Source organism: Anolis carolinensis, chromosome 6 (genome assembly GCF_035594765.1).
Source record: "Anolis carolinensis isolate JA03-04 chromosome 6, rAnoCar3.1.pri, whole genome shotgun sequence".
NCBI lineage: Eukaryota > Metazoa > Chordata > Lepidosauria > Squamata > Dactyloidae > Anolis > Anolis carolinensis.
In genome coordinates, this window is record NC_085846.1 from 100,667,988 (window position 1) to 100,684,301 (window position 16,314).

The following is a 16,314-nucleotide window of genomic DNA, read 5'->3' on the forward strand; positions in this document are numbered from 1 at the left end:
TCATGGCCACTGCCACCAAGAAAGAGAGAGAGTCCAATTGATGCTATGGAAGCAGAAGTGCACCTTGGGCTCAGGTACTAAAAACCTGCATAAAGGTGTAGCAAGCATTTCTGCATCAATTGCTGATGGCATTGGTGGCCAATTGCTGCAATGTGCTTCAGTATGATAACATTTGAAGTTATGGCAATGGGCCACAAATGCAAGCAATGAGCCCTAGGGGAGTGGAGGCATATAAGTTTAAATAATAAAATTAATAAAATATCTGTCACCCAAAAAGTTTTACCATATGGAAACTCTATGTCCTCCTCAAAGTCACGAAAGAATGAGATTTTGCATTCCTGGGGTCATGCTAGAGTAGTGGTTTTGCCATTGGGAACTACAGTACTATTCTCTCTATAACTCTAGATGCGAATAGCCATTTCTATTGTTTTAATGCTACTTCTTCTAGGCCTGGTGTGGCCCATGAAAGTTATCCACCTCTAAGGACTGGACATTCAAGTCCCTACTGATCAATGAAAGCAACCTTGGAACAGTATATATTTCTCTATTGTGATGATATAGTAGCAAGGAAGAAGGGCTTGATCCCAGAAGGATAAAATGATAACAGATAAGCAAATACTGTGTGGTATAGTGGGGTTTTTGTGTGTGTCAGGAGCAACTTGAGGAACTACAAGTTGCTTCTTGTGTGAGAGAATTGGCCATCTGCAAGGACATTGCCCAAGGAATGCTTGGATGTTTTGATCTTTTATCATCCTTGTGGGAGGCTTCTCTCATGTTCCCGCATGGAGCTGGAGCTGATAGAGGGAGCTCATCCCTGCTCTCCCCGGGTTGGATTCGAACCGGCAACCTTTAGGTCATCAACCAACCTTCAAGTCATCAGTCCTGCTGGCACAAGGTATAACAAAGGTGTAGTGGTTTGAGTACCAGACTGTGACTTTGGAGACCATGTTTGGTTGTCCACTTGGCCACGGGGTTACCTTGGGTGAGTCACACACTCAGTCCCCGTAAACCCAGTGCCATAACTCGGAAATGATTTGAAGGCACACAACGACAAAATGTGACCCTATGCATCAGGGCCAAAAACTGGCAACCCACTTGGAATTAAATACATTATTTCTCCCTCCAAGACATTTTACTCTTGACTTCCTAATAGTTGCAGAATTGGCAGTGCTATTGAGGAATATGATATGACTGAAGTTTTGGAGGCGTTTGATGGACTGACCTAGCAGATACAATCTGCTAACTTGGTAGAATTCCTACATCTTAATTAAAGCAAACCTTTTTTCTAATATAACCCATTTGTGACTATTTATTTTCTCTCTGAATTAGATCCTTGAGACAATGTTATCATTTTGCACACTGAGAATTTCAAATAACCCCATTGCTGCTTGCAGTCATGTTTGAGAAACGTGGATTTCTCTGCCATAATTTCTTTGCGTGGTCCATCAATGCCTTCATTAAAGCTTTGGAAGTTCCTATTAGGAATGAAAGAAAATAAAATGGAAGGATACCAGTTTTTCATAACTCAAGGGAGAAAAGAAGAAGAAAGTAGTGCATATTTACTTGCCCAAGGATCTCCACAAATATTAGGAAAACAGGGATGCTACTGTGTTGAGATTTTTGATGCACTGAAAATATATCTTCCCCCTTTGTCTGTGTATGTTAGCTAAAAGTTTATCTGCATTATAGAATGAATGTAGTTTGACACCACTCTGACTAAAACTACAGTTTTATTAAGAATTTAGCTTTGAGCATCAATGCTGTTGTCTCACCAAATTACAACCCCCATGATCCCATAACATTAATTAATTCCATTAATTTTGTAATGCAGAAGATGCACCTTAAGCTCATTTGACTTGGAAATGCATAACATTTATGCTATACATTTGGCCTGGACTTAATTTCTTCTTTTCATTTCACTCATGCAATTGCATTTTTGCTTAAAATGTTTGTAAATTACGTTTATATTTCACCTTTCCTTCAGCTGACGTCTATGTTGTTATCTATTTTACTCTCACAGAAATCTTTCATGGTTCAGGGAGAAGAGAACATGGATCTGCCAAACTTTGCCACTGTGCTCAGATCACCCAGTGAGTTTCATGGCTCTGGGAGAATATGGATCGGCCAAGCTTTACCAACACTCAAATCATGACATCACATAGATCCAGAGTATGGAAAAATTACTATTCCAGCTACAGCTTCCAGGATCATCCAGCCAGCACAAAATGCAGGTTTCATTAAGGATAGCAAAAGGTTTTCGGTCTAATTGAAACTTTTTTCTTACCTTCTTGAAATGTCTCCCACCATTTTTCTCCATTGTCTCAGCATCCCACCACAAAGAGTTCCAAAGAAATCTCTGTAAATATAAGCACCCATTTGGCCCTGTGATGGAAAAACTGCTAGGGGGACAACCTGGAGCGGAAAAACTGTTGGTTGGTGAATAATTGTGAATTTTTAAAATTGGAAATATCAACCTCTACAAGCCTCCTATACTAGTTATTTGTTATATATATATCGTAGAGATCGCTGATAATATTGTGTGTATATATTGGTGTGTATTTTTTCCTTAACTCTATGTTGTTAGAGGTTGTGGGAGGGACTACAGACCATGTGACTCTGATCTTAGAATGTTCAGAGCGAGACTCCATTTTAGAATGAGTTGGAATCAGAAGTCAGTTGAGGCTTGAGTCAGTAGGAAGTAGAAGTCAGTGAAGACTGTTGATGTCAGTTAAGAGTAGGAGTATAGTCAGTATGCTGTAGTGAGATGTTCAGTTAATAGATGAGTTTGTCTGCAGCAGATGTATAGTATAGTATTGTAAAGTCAGTTGAAGTATAGTACAGTTTTATTATTCAGCTAACTTGAAACGAATGAGCAATGTACCTGTATGCTAAATACATGAAGTTTGTAAGTAAATCAACTATGTTAAACTTTTAACAAAGACTACTTATTTGGTCTCTTGAGAGCATGATTTAAAAGCAATATATTTCATGGGAGTGTGTGTGTGTGTGTGTGTGTGTATATTTTTCATATAAGTAGATATGACAGCACTCTGTGTAGTCATGCCGGTCACAGACCTTGGAGGCATCTAGGGACAATGCCGGCTCTTCAGCTTAGAAATGGAAATGAGCATCACCCCTCAGAGTCGGACTTGACTAGACTTAATGTCAAGGGGAAACCTTTACTTCAGATATATTTTTAGACAACTGAAATACCACTTCAGAAGATCTGCTATATATTTTGTGCATAGGCATATCTTTGTTCCTAACAGTTCAAAGAGAAAACCAGGTATATCAGTCTAACAGCTGAGAAACCAAAACTTCCTTGCATGAATACTAGTAGATATTAACCACTAAGGAGAAGATTGGCACAAGCGAGTTTTTAACTCTTCTCAGGAATATCATACTTTACAAAAGGTTATGATCTCTAACAAGGTCATGCCTTTCCAAAAAAAATTATGATTATTCTAAATAGTGTGTGAATAAATACCAATTAATCTTCAAAAGGGTCACGTTTCCAAAAGTGGTGGAGATTTTTTGGTGTTTCCCATTTTTCCCCCCAATACAGATTCCTAGTGTTTTGGTTCTTGCATGTGTATTTTCCCCAAGAAAAAAACTCAAAAGACTACACAAATGAAATTTCTGTTTAGTCCCAACATGTCTAGGATTGCAGATTGTGAGACACTGAAAATCGTTCACATTCAAAACTCCTCCCTTAGTAACTTTGCTTTCTACTTTTCTTTGGATGCCTAACTATATTTCTAAATGTTCAACAGGATTATGTTTACTACAATGCAAGAAATTCGGGTACTTGGTTTTTTTTTTAATTGGGAGGTAGATTTCTTATTTTGGGGGACAATGTTTTTATTTCCCCCCTTCCGCAAACTATATCTCTGGTTTTGGAGCAGAAGCATATTCGTAGCTCTAAAACACAATTGACTACAGTCTTTGTGAGGTTTTTTTTTTAAAGGAAAAAGAGATAAAACACAGAAGTTTCTTGTATTCCACATACATTTGCATAAAACATCTGAGTTGCCAGAACAAACAGCAGGAGCTGGCCAGCAAAAAGGGGTGTCTGGCACCAAACAAAGAAATAATAATAATGAAATAGAATAAATACTAACACAAAGCATAATAGTCTCATCTGTAAAACAGGCTTCTTTTCGATCGGTGGGCTTAAAGACAAGAGATTGCTCAAAAAAGGATGGTGACCCACAATGGTTTGTAAAGGTTTACACTTATTAAAGTGATCATGGATCCCTCCAAAAGTGCAACTTTGCTCACTTCAGTATCTTGATAAAACTAACAAAATGCTGAGTGGCAAAGAAAATTATAGCCTAGCCAGAACAGTAAAAATATAATTGATAAGTCTTTAATTTTTTTCTTAGTGAGAAATTCTATATAGTGTGGCTGTAAGGACAACAGATATGGTTCCCGTTAGCCAGCTAGGTTAGGGCCAAAAATTTCTTCTGGCATCAATCCATAAAGTTTGGGGGTTGTTGTTTTTCTGGCAGAAAGAGGCTAACCAAAGGTTTGGCCCCGAAAAGGTAAAAGGCAGGTCATGAAAGCCCCAGAGGTTGTGGGGCTGTCTGAGCGTGGAAGTGTGGCTGAGCCACACAATCTCCGACGCTCCCTTTCCTGAAACCAGGGGCGAGTGAAGAACAGCTTTAGAGATGACAGATGAGAAGACCACAGCTTTCAACTGGGGAGCCGTTTGCTTTTGGATCTCGCAAATCGACTCTGAAAACAGGCAAGCCGCCTGCCTGTAATGCTGACCCGGGTTGGAGCAAGCCATTTCAGCACTCTAGCTTTGCTGCTGGCAAGGGACCTGACATGGTGTCACTTGAACCGCTATTCTGTTTTTTAAGAGACAAAGAGCTTAATTGAAGTGAACAGGGGTTAACACTGGCTGAACACTTTTTGGGATCGATGAAAGATTTATACTGGTTGGAGGACAGGCACCAAGGGATTCATCTTCTGGAGGTGGTGGCAAAACATGACCTAAATAATGAAAAATAGGATTGTGGGGAGGAGTAGAAGCATGTATCTATACTGTTGAATTAATGCAGTTTGACACCAGTTTAAGTGCCAAGGCTAAGTGCTGTGGAATCGTGGGAGGTGACGTTTGGTGAAGCTACAACTCCCAGCACTCTTTGGCAGAGACGGATAAAGACCTAAATCTGCAACTTGCATGATTCCACAGCATTCAGCCATGCCAGTTAGTTGTGTCAAACTGCATTAATTCTTCAGTGTTAGCCCCCCAGTGGCGCAATGGGTTAAAACCTTGTGCCAGCAGGACTGCTGACCTGAAGGTTGCTGCTTCAAATCTGGGGAGCGCAGATGAGCTCCTTCTGTCAGCTTCAGCTCCCCATGAGGGGTCATGAGAGAAGCCTCCTGCAAAGACAGTAAAACATCAAACATCCGGGCATCCCCTGGACAACGTCCTTGCAGACAGTCAATTCTCTCACACCAGAAGCGACTTGCAGTTCCTCAAGTCGCTCCTGACATGAAAAAAAAAGTGTTAGATGTGCTGGAGCAATCAAAAGAGATGTGGTCAAGGTAAAAGAGATGAGGGAGGAGTAAGATGTTCTGTTTTTATTTTGTTATTCGCCAACTTTATCGTGACCCTATGAATGAGAAATCTCCAGTTCCTCCAGACATCAACTGTTTCACTCAGGTCTTGCAAAATGATTTCCTTGACTGAATCATCGCACCTGGTCATTTCCTACAACTTTCTACTTTCCCCAGCATTGCGTTGATGCACTCTATGCCATGAATTCAACAGACGTCTATGGAGAAACTTGTCATAGTGTCTTGCAATTGGGCTACAAGAGTAAACTATCCTTTTAATTTAGTTTTCAAAGTAGCAGAAAATTCTGAGAACCTTGATCTGACAACCACCTTTCAGTGACTATAACTCCAGGGACAAAATGAAACAAAAAAGCAATGTTAACATGGTATGTCTGTATAATATGCATCTGACCTCTCCTTTACATGTGAAAGATAAAACAGTGCATACGTGGGCCATAACTTACATTTTCACGTGCTTGAACTTCAAGCGGAAATGAATATAACACTCACATTTCATTGCCTATTTGTGCATCCTGGGACAACTGATTAGTTGATCATGACAATCTTTCACCAGGTAATAAATCATACAAAATAGGAAGTGATAAAAGAAAGGCTTTCTTGTCGGCAGACTGATAGACATTAGCAATGAAAGCTAGAGTCCTTCTCTTCAGTTCAAAGGACGAGAGGCCCTCTCTGTTAACGCTCTTCCTGGAGTGCTATTGTATTTCCCTAAGAGAATGGTTTCATGAATGGTAAAGATATTTTCCCCTTGAACGCTGTAATGAAAAACTAGCATAGCCGTTTTGACATCTACTGGAGTATTCTTGATTTACATTGGTGGAGGAACATAGTGGGGAAAATATCCAGTGCATTTTGAAAGGTTTAGTTCTGAGAGTTACAACCCACCATCCAGAGCAGAGTGGGCAACTGTGAGATGCCAGCAAGACGCGGGCCATATTTGCTCCCAAGAGATTTGGAGGGCTGTACTTCTCCACTGCATCTGCTCCTGCCAGAAAGAAAAAAAGACTGTATCCCAAATGTTAAGACCCAGGAGAAGCCTTTCTATCACTAGGAAGTGAGCAGAAGTGCAAATCGGGATCCAAAAAAGTCTTCTTATGGACCTAGAATAATAGAATCACAGAGTTGGAAGAGACCTCACAGACCATCCAGTCCAACCCCCTGCCAAGAAGCGGGAAAATCGCATACAAAGCACCCCCGACAGAGGCTATCCAGTCTCTGTTTAAAAGCCTCCAAAGAAGCCTCCACCACACTCCGGGGCAGAGAGTTCCACTGCTGAACAGTTCTCACAGTGAGGAAGTTCTTCCTAATGTTCAGGTGGAATCTCCTTTCCTGTAGTTTGAAGCTGTTGTTCCACATCCTAGTCTCCAGGGCAGCAGAAAACAAGCTTGCTCCCTCCTTCCTATGACTTCCCCTCACATATTTATACATGGCTATCATGTGTCCTCTCAGCCTTCTCTTCTGCAGGCTAAACATGCCCAGCTCTTTAAGCCGCTCCTCATAAGGCTTGTTCTCCAGATCCTTGATCATTTTAGTCACCCTCCTCCGGACACATTCCAGCTTGTCAACATCTACATTTAACTGTGGTGCCCAGAATTGGACACAGTATTCCAGGTGCGGTCTGACCAAGGCAGAATAGAGTAGCAGCATGAATTCCCTGGATCTAGACACTAGACTCCTATTAATGCAGGCCAAAATCCCATTGGCTTTTTTCCCTGCCGCATCACTGTTGGCTCATATTTAACTTGTTGTCCACGGGGACTCCAAGATCTTTTTCACATGTACTGCTGTGTGACATTTTGGGAAATGAATTAAAAATAACCAAATAACACTGCTAATCCAATATATGTTTTGTGCCTCTGATAAAAAATATGCCCATTAGTGGCAAATGTAATGAGCTTTTTCTCTTCCACTTTATTGGGAAGGCCACTCTAAGGAGGAGTGAGGAGATGTAATTTTTTAAAAAAGCATCACAAATATTTTGGGTTAGCATTTGGATGAGACTACACATCCCTGTCTTTGGAGGTGTTATTTCCAAACCAGGCATAGAAATTCAGTAAAATAAGTAAAAATTGATTCAAGAAATGGTGGTGAAGAAATATCACAGAAATAGAAGTCAAGCGTTCTCCAGAGGAAATTAAAGTTTGAAGCCAATGGTTACTTCCAGATAGAGTAAACCCAATGCAAATCAATGGGAACTTGGTAAGTCAATACTTATGGAAATTCCAATTTTTTTCAACAGATCTACTCTAGGGAGATTAATAATTGGATTGATGCCCAAGAGAATTGAGAGATACAAAAAAGAACACAAAGGGTACACATGGAGATGCATATGAGTCAAGGCAAGTAAACATGGTATGAAATAGAGCAGTAAGAACTGCTGCTCTATTTAAACTAATTATTAATCCTTCTGACAGAGACTATGAATACATCAACCCACATGCTTTGGGGCAGTGAAATAATATTCTCTGCAAATAAGTATTTCAATATGTTACCTTGACCCTTTGAACAATATATTGTTTTGATTTTATTCATGTAATTTTGGTGTATTTTCCAAATATATGGATCTTAGCAGATTGGATTGCATAGGTGTTTCTTGACAGCAAAGTGGAAAATTCTGAGAAGTAATGAATCCCAAGTCTTTCCACATACGCACTGCTCAGTCAGAAGGTTATGTACTCTGGCTATGAGAGAAAAAAGTCACTCCTTTTGAAACTTGGGAAAATATAGATTATTTTATGCCAACTGCTTTCATATAGACATGCAATAAATATTTGGCAGGATCCTGTTGGGCAGTTTACAAGTATGTAACCTACAGAATTCATAACAGCTAAGTATTTGTGATCCCTATATGCTTAGCTCCCAATCCCAACTACAATATTACATAGTACAAAATGATTGTATAGAATTCTGCCAATCATATTATTGATATTTTAATATTTACAAAGTTGGCTCTGTAACAGGCATGGGCAAACTTAAGCGTCTGAAGAGGAAAAGGAAAGAGCCCGAGCCTGTTAGGAATGGTGGGAGCTGATGTCCAAAACTCCTGGAGGGCCAAAGTTTGCCCATGCCTGATCTACAATGCAGTTCCTCAACAGGAATTACATCAATGGAACCAACATTTAAAGTGAAGCTAAATTCAAGCATATTCACACCACAGGTGAAACTTGGTTAGCAGATATTATCCACAGGATATCTTTGAAACTGAGAGGAGCTAGAGATCTTGAACAATTCCTTTCTTAATACTATTTTTTATTAAGAAGTGGAAAAAGACCAGGCAATACAAAGAGAGATATTTGTAATATATAACACTAAAACTACTACACCTTACAACAATATGTTTGTCAAGCTAAGACAAACACATTACAAGCTAGCACCCACCTACAATAATATACACCTACTAGATAACCAAGTACTGAAACGAATCTATGAACCTTACACTCATTTCCTGTTGATTTTTACTCCTTTAGATAATACAATGAATTCCAAGCATCCCTTGCAAACAACTGCTAGGTCTTTTTGAGGGAAGCCATGGCCGTTGCACTAGTAAAAGGATTGAGCAGGGTAGTTTAGATACCCTAATTAAGAAGGAAGAAGTTCTAATGAAAATAAAGATATCATTTAGTTGTTTGATAGGCAACTCATATATCTGGCTGCAAGATTTAGGAATTGAGATTTTAATCAAGGCCATTATTTGTTTCTAATCTAATGAAATGATTTTCTTGGTGCTGACAGTTCAAAAGAGAAACTTGGTGAAAAGACTTGGAAGCCTGTGGACAATTCCATCTGTTTGAAGTCGTACTATTGTACAGCATTGTTCCAGATGTGAAACCGGTGCATGTATGCAGTCCTCTCTGGAGATTGGTAAGTAGTCAAACATGCAAAACCACAATGACAGAATGATTAGACAGGTTCAACAAGAAGAGAATTACTCAAGACACTCAGGAAGGATAATACAACCACACACAGTAATGGAAAATAGATTTATTATATGCCTTTAACATACAAAAATGTATTTCAGAAGGACATGGAAATGCCAAGTTGTTAAAGTTACAGGGTTGCTTCTTTTGAGTATGATTCACTACTGCAGATTTCGACGAGGTAAATATTGATCCTTCTAAAATACACCCGTACATGTATATGAATAAAATAAATGTAAAATGTACTCTTTGGTTAACTCTCACTTCTACTGTTAGTACTTTTCCTCAGGTATACATTACCTGTAAAAAATATAGCTTAAAATATCTCTGCAGCATTTTGGTTCAGAGTTTGACCCCTCTGAACTAGCACGGTACCCTATGAAAAAGAAAGCCTCTTCAGAGCCGGCACAAGCTGCATGGAGTTTCAGACGTACTTTGTCTTCTCTGTAGCAAGAGCCAGCCTGCGGATGTTTGCTATGCAACCAGCTGCTGCTTCCTGAAGCGTTTCATCCGTAGAGCCTACCATGCCCAGCAGAAGCTTGTTAAAAAAAACAACAACAAAATGCAAAGGAAAGAAATGAGAGTGAGCTCCAAACCAAAACCATTATACTGAAAATAAATTATTTTAAAATAACATGCCTACAGAAACACATTCAGGAATGAATGAAAATAGCCATGTGTTCCGCAGCTCTGGAATTAGGACGCCAAGGTTGGATATTCAACAGCTCATTTACAGAAAGAACAGTGGCCAAAAGCAAAACGGAGCTCCAAAAAGGACAGAGCAGATGAATTTAAGATAAGCATATCAATGGCTGCGAGGCTGAAAGCTCAGGCCGTGTCTCATAAAGGTTGTTTGTATGCCTTTTGCTGTTGGAAGCTGGGAGCGCCTGTTCTTTGTGAATTGTGCTGATGGAAGCATCCAGATCTTGTCACTGAACAAAGAGTGGATTCTGGGCTAAAGACACCATTACTACGACACAGTGTGGCTCTTCCCATGTTTGTTCCACCAAATTATTCACAAAGATAAATCTGATTGCAGGGTCTGACTCTTCCAGCTCGATTTTATTGCCATGCCACACATCACTTTTTCCAAAGCGGAGAATACGCTTCACTTTGGAAAAAGTATTTTCTTACAAATGTGTTGTAGGATATTATGTTCTAGTGAAAGCACACAGATGACCATTTTGTCTAAACTAACTCACAACTACATGGAAACTGATCTCTGTGGAAGGGGGAAAAGTTTAAGCATGAAGTACCCTTAGCGTGGAACGAAATATGACTGACATCCAAAGTAGCAGCTCTATGTTAAGTTCTTCCATCTACACTGTATAACCAGCTTTACATGGATCATAACATCTCCACTTCCAGCTATCTCCATATTCTCACTTCATTGGTTATTTTGTGCAAGGTAGATATGCGTGATGAAACAAAAGGGGAAATCAGTCCAGATACAATTGTGTGTGAGAGAGAATGGGAATCCATTCAATGTGAGGTTGCCATGTTCAACATTGGATTGGTCATGATGCCAACTTTCCATGGCATACATTCCTAGAAATGGAAATTCCAGCATCTACACTGATGAAGTCTTCCAAAACTTTAGCCTAACCAAGTATTTGAAAGATATTATAACAATATTGCTGAAGATATATTCAGGATTGAAATTTAAGGTGAATTACTTTAAACTTTGGCCTATTAACAACATTCTGACAACCAACAGTGTAGTTTTACTCTTTACTCTATAAGCAGCCCACCTTCCCTACCCCCAAGGAAATGCTTTCCAAGTACAGAATCAACCACAAGGCACTAAAGTCTCTTGCACTTCAGCCATAAAAAGGCTATTCCCAGTTTCTCCTGTATTTTTGTGGTAGCAAGTCTGTGACACAACTGCAGAAGCATTTAATTTATAGGAACTCAATGGAGCTTAGGGTTTCAGAGGTCCTCCCAGATTTTGAATGCGGCCTCAGGTATTCTGAAATGTACACAGCCTTAATTAAAAAACATTTTTAATCCATCCTTCAGTCCTTGGTGTTCTGAATCAGCTCAAGCAACATGGAATTGAACCACAAAAAAATCTGTTATCACTCAGTCCTTGTACATATTTTTCATAACTGCTACAGTGTTACATAAAATTATGAACTGCTAAATATAAAAGCAGAAATTGAACACAGACGGAAGAACCATACACTACCTTCTGCTAACCTTCCAGTGGTTGAAAGATGTGGATCACAGCTGCACACATATGGCACATGCTTGTGCAGATCAAAGCATTTCATATTTCAGGAAGTATTTGTGTTAGATTAATGCATGGAATAAGCATCTTGCCAGTCACCTTTCAACCTCTGACCTGTAGATGTAACTCATAATTGGCTTGAATTCCTTCTTTTTCAAAGGTTTGCTCAAATTTAGAACAAAGTTCTCAGAAACACAGAACTGGAGAATTTCACTTGAAAGATTTTGCTGTAAGATATCATCACACAGGTGACTCAGAAGCTTCCGATGGTGTCATATGCAGCATCCTGACATTATCTGCTACAGCAGTGGTTCTCAACCTGGGGTCCCCAGATGTTTCGGCCTTCAACTCCCAGAAATCCTAAACGCTGGTAAACTAACTGGGATTTCTGAGAGTTGTAGGCCAAAAAACATCTGGGAACCCCAGGTTGAGAACCACTGTGCTACAGCAAGGAAGAGCCACATAACACCAATTTTGAAAGGATGGTGCATGTTGCTTAATTTGTTTAACCCAGGACTTTAAATCAGTTTTCCTGATGTAAAGCCAAACAGTTTTTCTGCTTGCTTATCCCTGCCTTTCCTATCATAATTGGCTGTTTCCTTGGGACTTTAACATTTTATTATATTTTGTGATGTACCACTTACGGTACATCACTTGGTGGAAAGCAAAATGTTATATAAATATTTTAACAGACTGAGTTACTTTATTCAAAGACATAGACATGTTACTTTCTTCACATAATGTAATTAACAGAAACTTTTGTGAGCCTTATTAATTTGTTTCACTATTTTAAAACTATCCAGCTTATAAGTCATCATTACATCTAGTGGAAGAAATTCCACAGCTTTTCCATACAATTGGTAAAGAACTTTTACCTGGAGGAGCTTTCTAGTTAAATAGTCCAAAAAGATATAAGGGAATCGTGTAGCCCCTTGTAGTCACTAATAGAAAGAATTTTTGAGCCCAAGCTTTTGTGGCCTCCTGTCTGCTTCATCAGATGCATAATGAAATGAACTGGAATCTAGAGGGAATCATGAAGTAAGCACCCAGGGGCCACATCCGACCCCTGGGCCTTAGTCTGCCCATGCCTGGTCTAGATCAAGGGAAATCATAGTGCCCCTCTATTCTGCTTTGGTCAGGCCTTACCTGGAATACTGTGTACAATTCTGGGCACCACAATTCAAGATGGATATTGACAAGCTGGAAGGTAGGCCTGGCGACCATGCCTTATGAGGAGCAGCTTCAAGAGCTGAGGATGATGATGATGATTTATTTATTTATTTACAGCATTTATATTCCGCCCTTCTCACCCCGAAGGGGACTCAGGGCGGATCACATTACACATATAGGCAAACATTCAATGCCTTTTAACATAGGACAAAGACAAACAACATAGCTCCGAGCGGGCCTCGAACTCATGACCTCCTGGTCAGAGTGATTGATTGCAGTTAATTGCAGCTGGTTTGCTGGTCTACTCTCCCGTCTGTGCCACATTATTATTATTATATTATTATTATTATTATTATTATTATTATTATTATTATTATTATTATTATTATTATTATTATTATTTTATTAATACCCCACTTTATCTCCCCAAAAGGGACTAAAGTGGCTTAGCCTGCAGAAGTGAAGTTTGAAGGGAGACATGATCACCATGTTTAAATATATGAAAGGATGTCATAAGGCAGAGGGAGAAGGATTATTTTCTGCTGCCCTTGAAACTAGGACTCAGAGCAATGGGTTCAAATTACAGGAAAGGAGATTCCACCTGAACATTAGGAAGAACTTCCTGACCATGAGAGTTGTTCAACAATGGAACTCTCTGCCTTGGAGTGCGGTGGAAGGTCCTTCCTTGGATGGCTGGATGGCCATCTGTCAGGGGTGCTTTGACTATGCTTTTACTGCATGCCAGGGGGTCGGACTGCATGGCCCATGTGGTCTCTTCCAATTCTATTATTCTATGATTCTATGGTATGAACTACTTATTTCCATAGTGGTGAAGAAAACTAGCTTTTGCTCAGGATCTCAGACTATGTAACTGATAAGAAGAACACTACAGCTTTGATATTGATGGGCAGAACTCAGCATCCTACCATCTCAGTGTTTCATTGACTGATTCTTTGAAGAACTTGTGTTGCTTGGCACATTATCTCCCCACACACCCATTTCTGTTCACTGAAGTATCTCCTACCACACAGCTCCTGAAATGTCACCCTTTATTTTTGCTTCTGTTGTGAACGGCAATTCTGATCAAATTCAACGGCAACATGTTTCCTCAGGCATGCCGCAATTTCCCTGTGAACCTTTCAGATGAGTTAAAGGCAGAAGTATTTTGTGTGCCCGATTCAAAACCAAAAGAATGCATGTACATAGCGTACATATGGTGGTTTCAATAAAGCCTTAAGTTTGACATTCTGGAACAAGGAAAACACAGGCCATTTGTAATTATAGTCTGCATGTTCACAGCAGAAGTTTTGCCTTCCTTTAGATTCTGAATGATGAATCTCAAACAGTTTTTCCAGAAATGATCCTTTCAATGACTTTGGCTGGGTAACCCATTCATTCCAACAGATCACTGTGATCAAAACAGGATTTTCTTTTGAGGCAGAAGTAGGAAAAACACTTCCTCTCAATCAAGCTCATCCAAGTCTAGACTCTCAAGTAATCTTTGTTTCACTGTATTGAAGGACCATTTACAATAAAGAGGGATAAGATCCCACATCATGAGACATACATCAAGTATCATATAGCGATGCCTCTGTAGCAACATCTCCCAGCTTTAATACATCTCAAACTCACTTTGTAAGAAGCAGAGGTCCCCCAAAGCCATTTCTATGTTACTGGAGAACAGGGAGATCAGCGGGGATACATTCAGCTATTTTCCTGTAGCTGAACACACTGCAATAGGTACCTGCAGGGATTCCAGGGGATTTCTGCAAGTTATGTTCTTGCAGTACATCCAGCTACAGAGAAATAGCTGGACATATCTCTATTGATGTCCCTGTTCTCCAATTCACCTTGGAAGCAGTGTGTGTGTGTATGTGTTTGTGTGTGAGAGAGCGTAAGGTGGGGTGTGGGGGTGCACTGCTTCCAAGATAAATGGGCCGGGGCATTGGGGGTTGCATGATCAGAACAGAATTTCAACTCCACAGTGACAAAAATTGAATTGTCTGGCTTACACAACCAATAATTCCTCAATAGGATACCAGTTGGTATCTCAAGTGTTTACTTAAATATGTAAGCAATAGATATGATACATATGGATTGGGTAAATTTGGCAAGAATCATATTCCACACTGGGTTTCCCATTTGCAAAGTCATATCCTGATGTAATTGAAAAACCAAATGGTATGGGACTTACAGGCTATGGGGAATGTGTGACTTGTTTCAGATTGTTTTTAGCTGAGCTTATCTGGAAGGGTAGGATTTTGCCCTTTCCTCTCCTTTCCTTAACACAGAATCAAGCAACCACCTTCATTTTACTCTGGTTGCAATATTTCCCTATTAGAATGGCGGCTTAATATTTCCGAGTGATGCTAAACTACTTTTGTTTCCAGTGTAGTAACTTGGTTCTTCCACATGCTATTTTACCAAAAAGATGTCAAATTTCTTCTAATTAGCAAGAGTATAGGCATAGTAGCTGTTTTCCAAAAAGGGCATTTACATGCTTTTTTTGTATAATGCTAAAGGGGAAAATAGTCTTGAATAAAAACATATGCTGGAAACGCATCCAAAAAAGTATCAATCTAGTTACAGCCAAAATTTACTTTCAGCACTGTATCAAAGACTGGAAACACTGAGGCACTTAAGTTTGCTTGTTATAATTTGCCCTTGCATTAAGTTTTCTCATTCAATCAAATGATAAATAATATGGCATGTGGTAAAATGGAAAAATAATAAGGGTTAAAATACAGTTACCATTTCCATGCTCCTTAAATCCAGAAATCCTTCTTTTTCTTGGTGGACCAAAAATAATACAATATTTGGAATGTGTATACTACTTTAGAGAATTTGGCCTTAGATACTGTGGTCAAAAGTGAGCAGATTCCAATGCAAAATGGACACTTGGAAATTTCTCTTTGGAATAAAACCTAACTACTGGCATATAATCAGAGTATGCATTAAGTCAACGTGTTTGCTAACCTGTTACCCCTGAACAGGCTGTAGATGTCAGAAGGTACCTTGATTTGGCAGGCAGCCTTCATTTCTAGTCTCTCCTGTGCACCTCTTACCACAGGATGGAGCCTCTTGGACTATGCTGGCCAAAATGATCAGTCAGCGTAGTCACACTAAATGTAGAAACCCTTAAAAAATAGATGCCTGATGATTAAAGAATTTGCAGATCAGGAACAAGAGAATACAATTTGTGGGGGAAAGTATGACTTCTAACCTATGCTCCAGTCAACAAGTGCTCCAGGAATCAAGTGGTTAGAATGCAAGAGTTATCGAGTAACTGATTCAGTCCAGATCCATCACAGGTTATCCAACAAGATGGACAAAACTAGAGAGTGGTCATCAACCAGTCCAGGAGTTTTTATAAGAAGTCAGTATAAGACCAAGAAAACAAAGAGTACC

General features: G+C 39.5%; 1 protein-coding gene across 2 annotated transcripts in view; it reads right to left on the minus strand.

Moving 5' to 3' along the window:
• Positions 1-9,555: 9,555 nt before the first annotated feature.
• Positions 9,556-16,314, minus strand: part of odad2 (outer dynein arm docking complex subunit 2) — a 93,415-nt gene continuing 86,656 nt past the window's right edge. For both annotated transcript variants that reach the window (XM_008112387.3, XM_008112388.3), the window contains one exon: positions 9,556-10,044. In XM_008112387.3, coding sequence (XP_008110594.1) covers positions 9,931-10,044 — 114 coding nt within the window. In that variant the 3' untranslated portion in view covers positions 9,556-9,930. The remainder of the gene's footprint in view (positions 10,045-16,314) is intronic.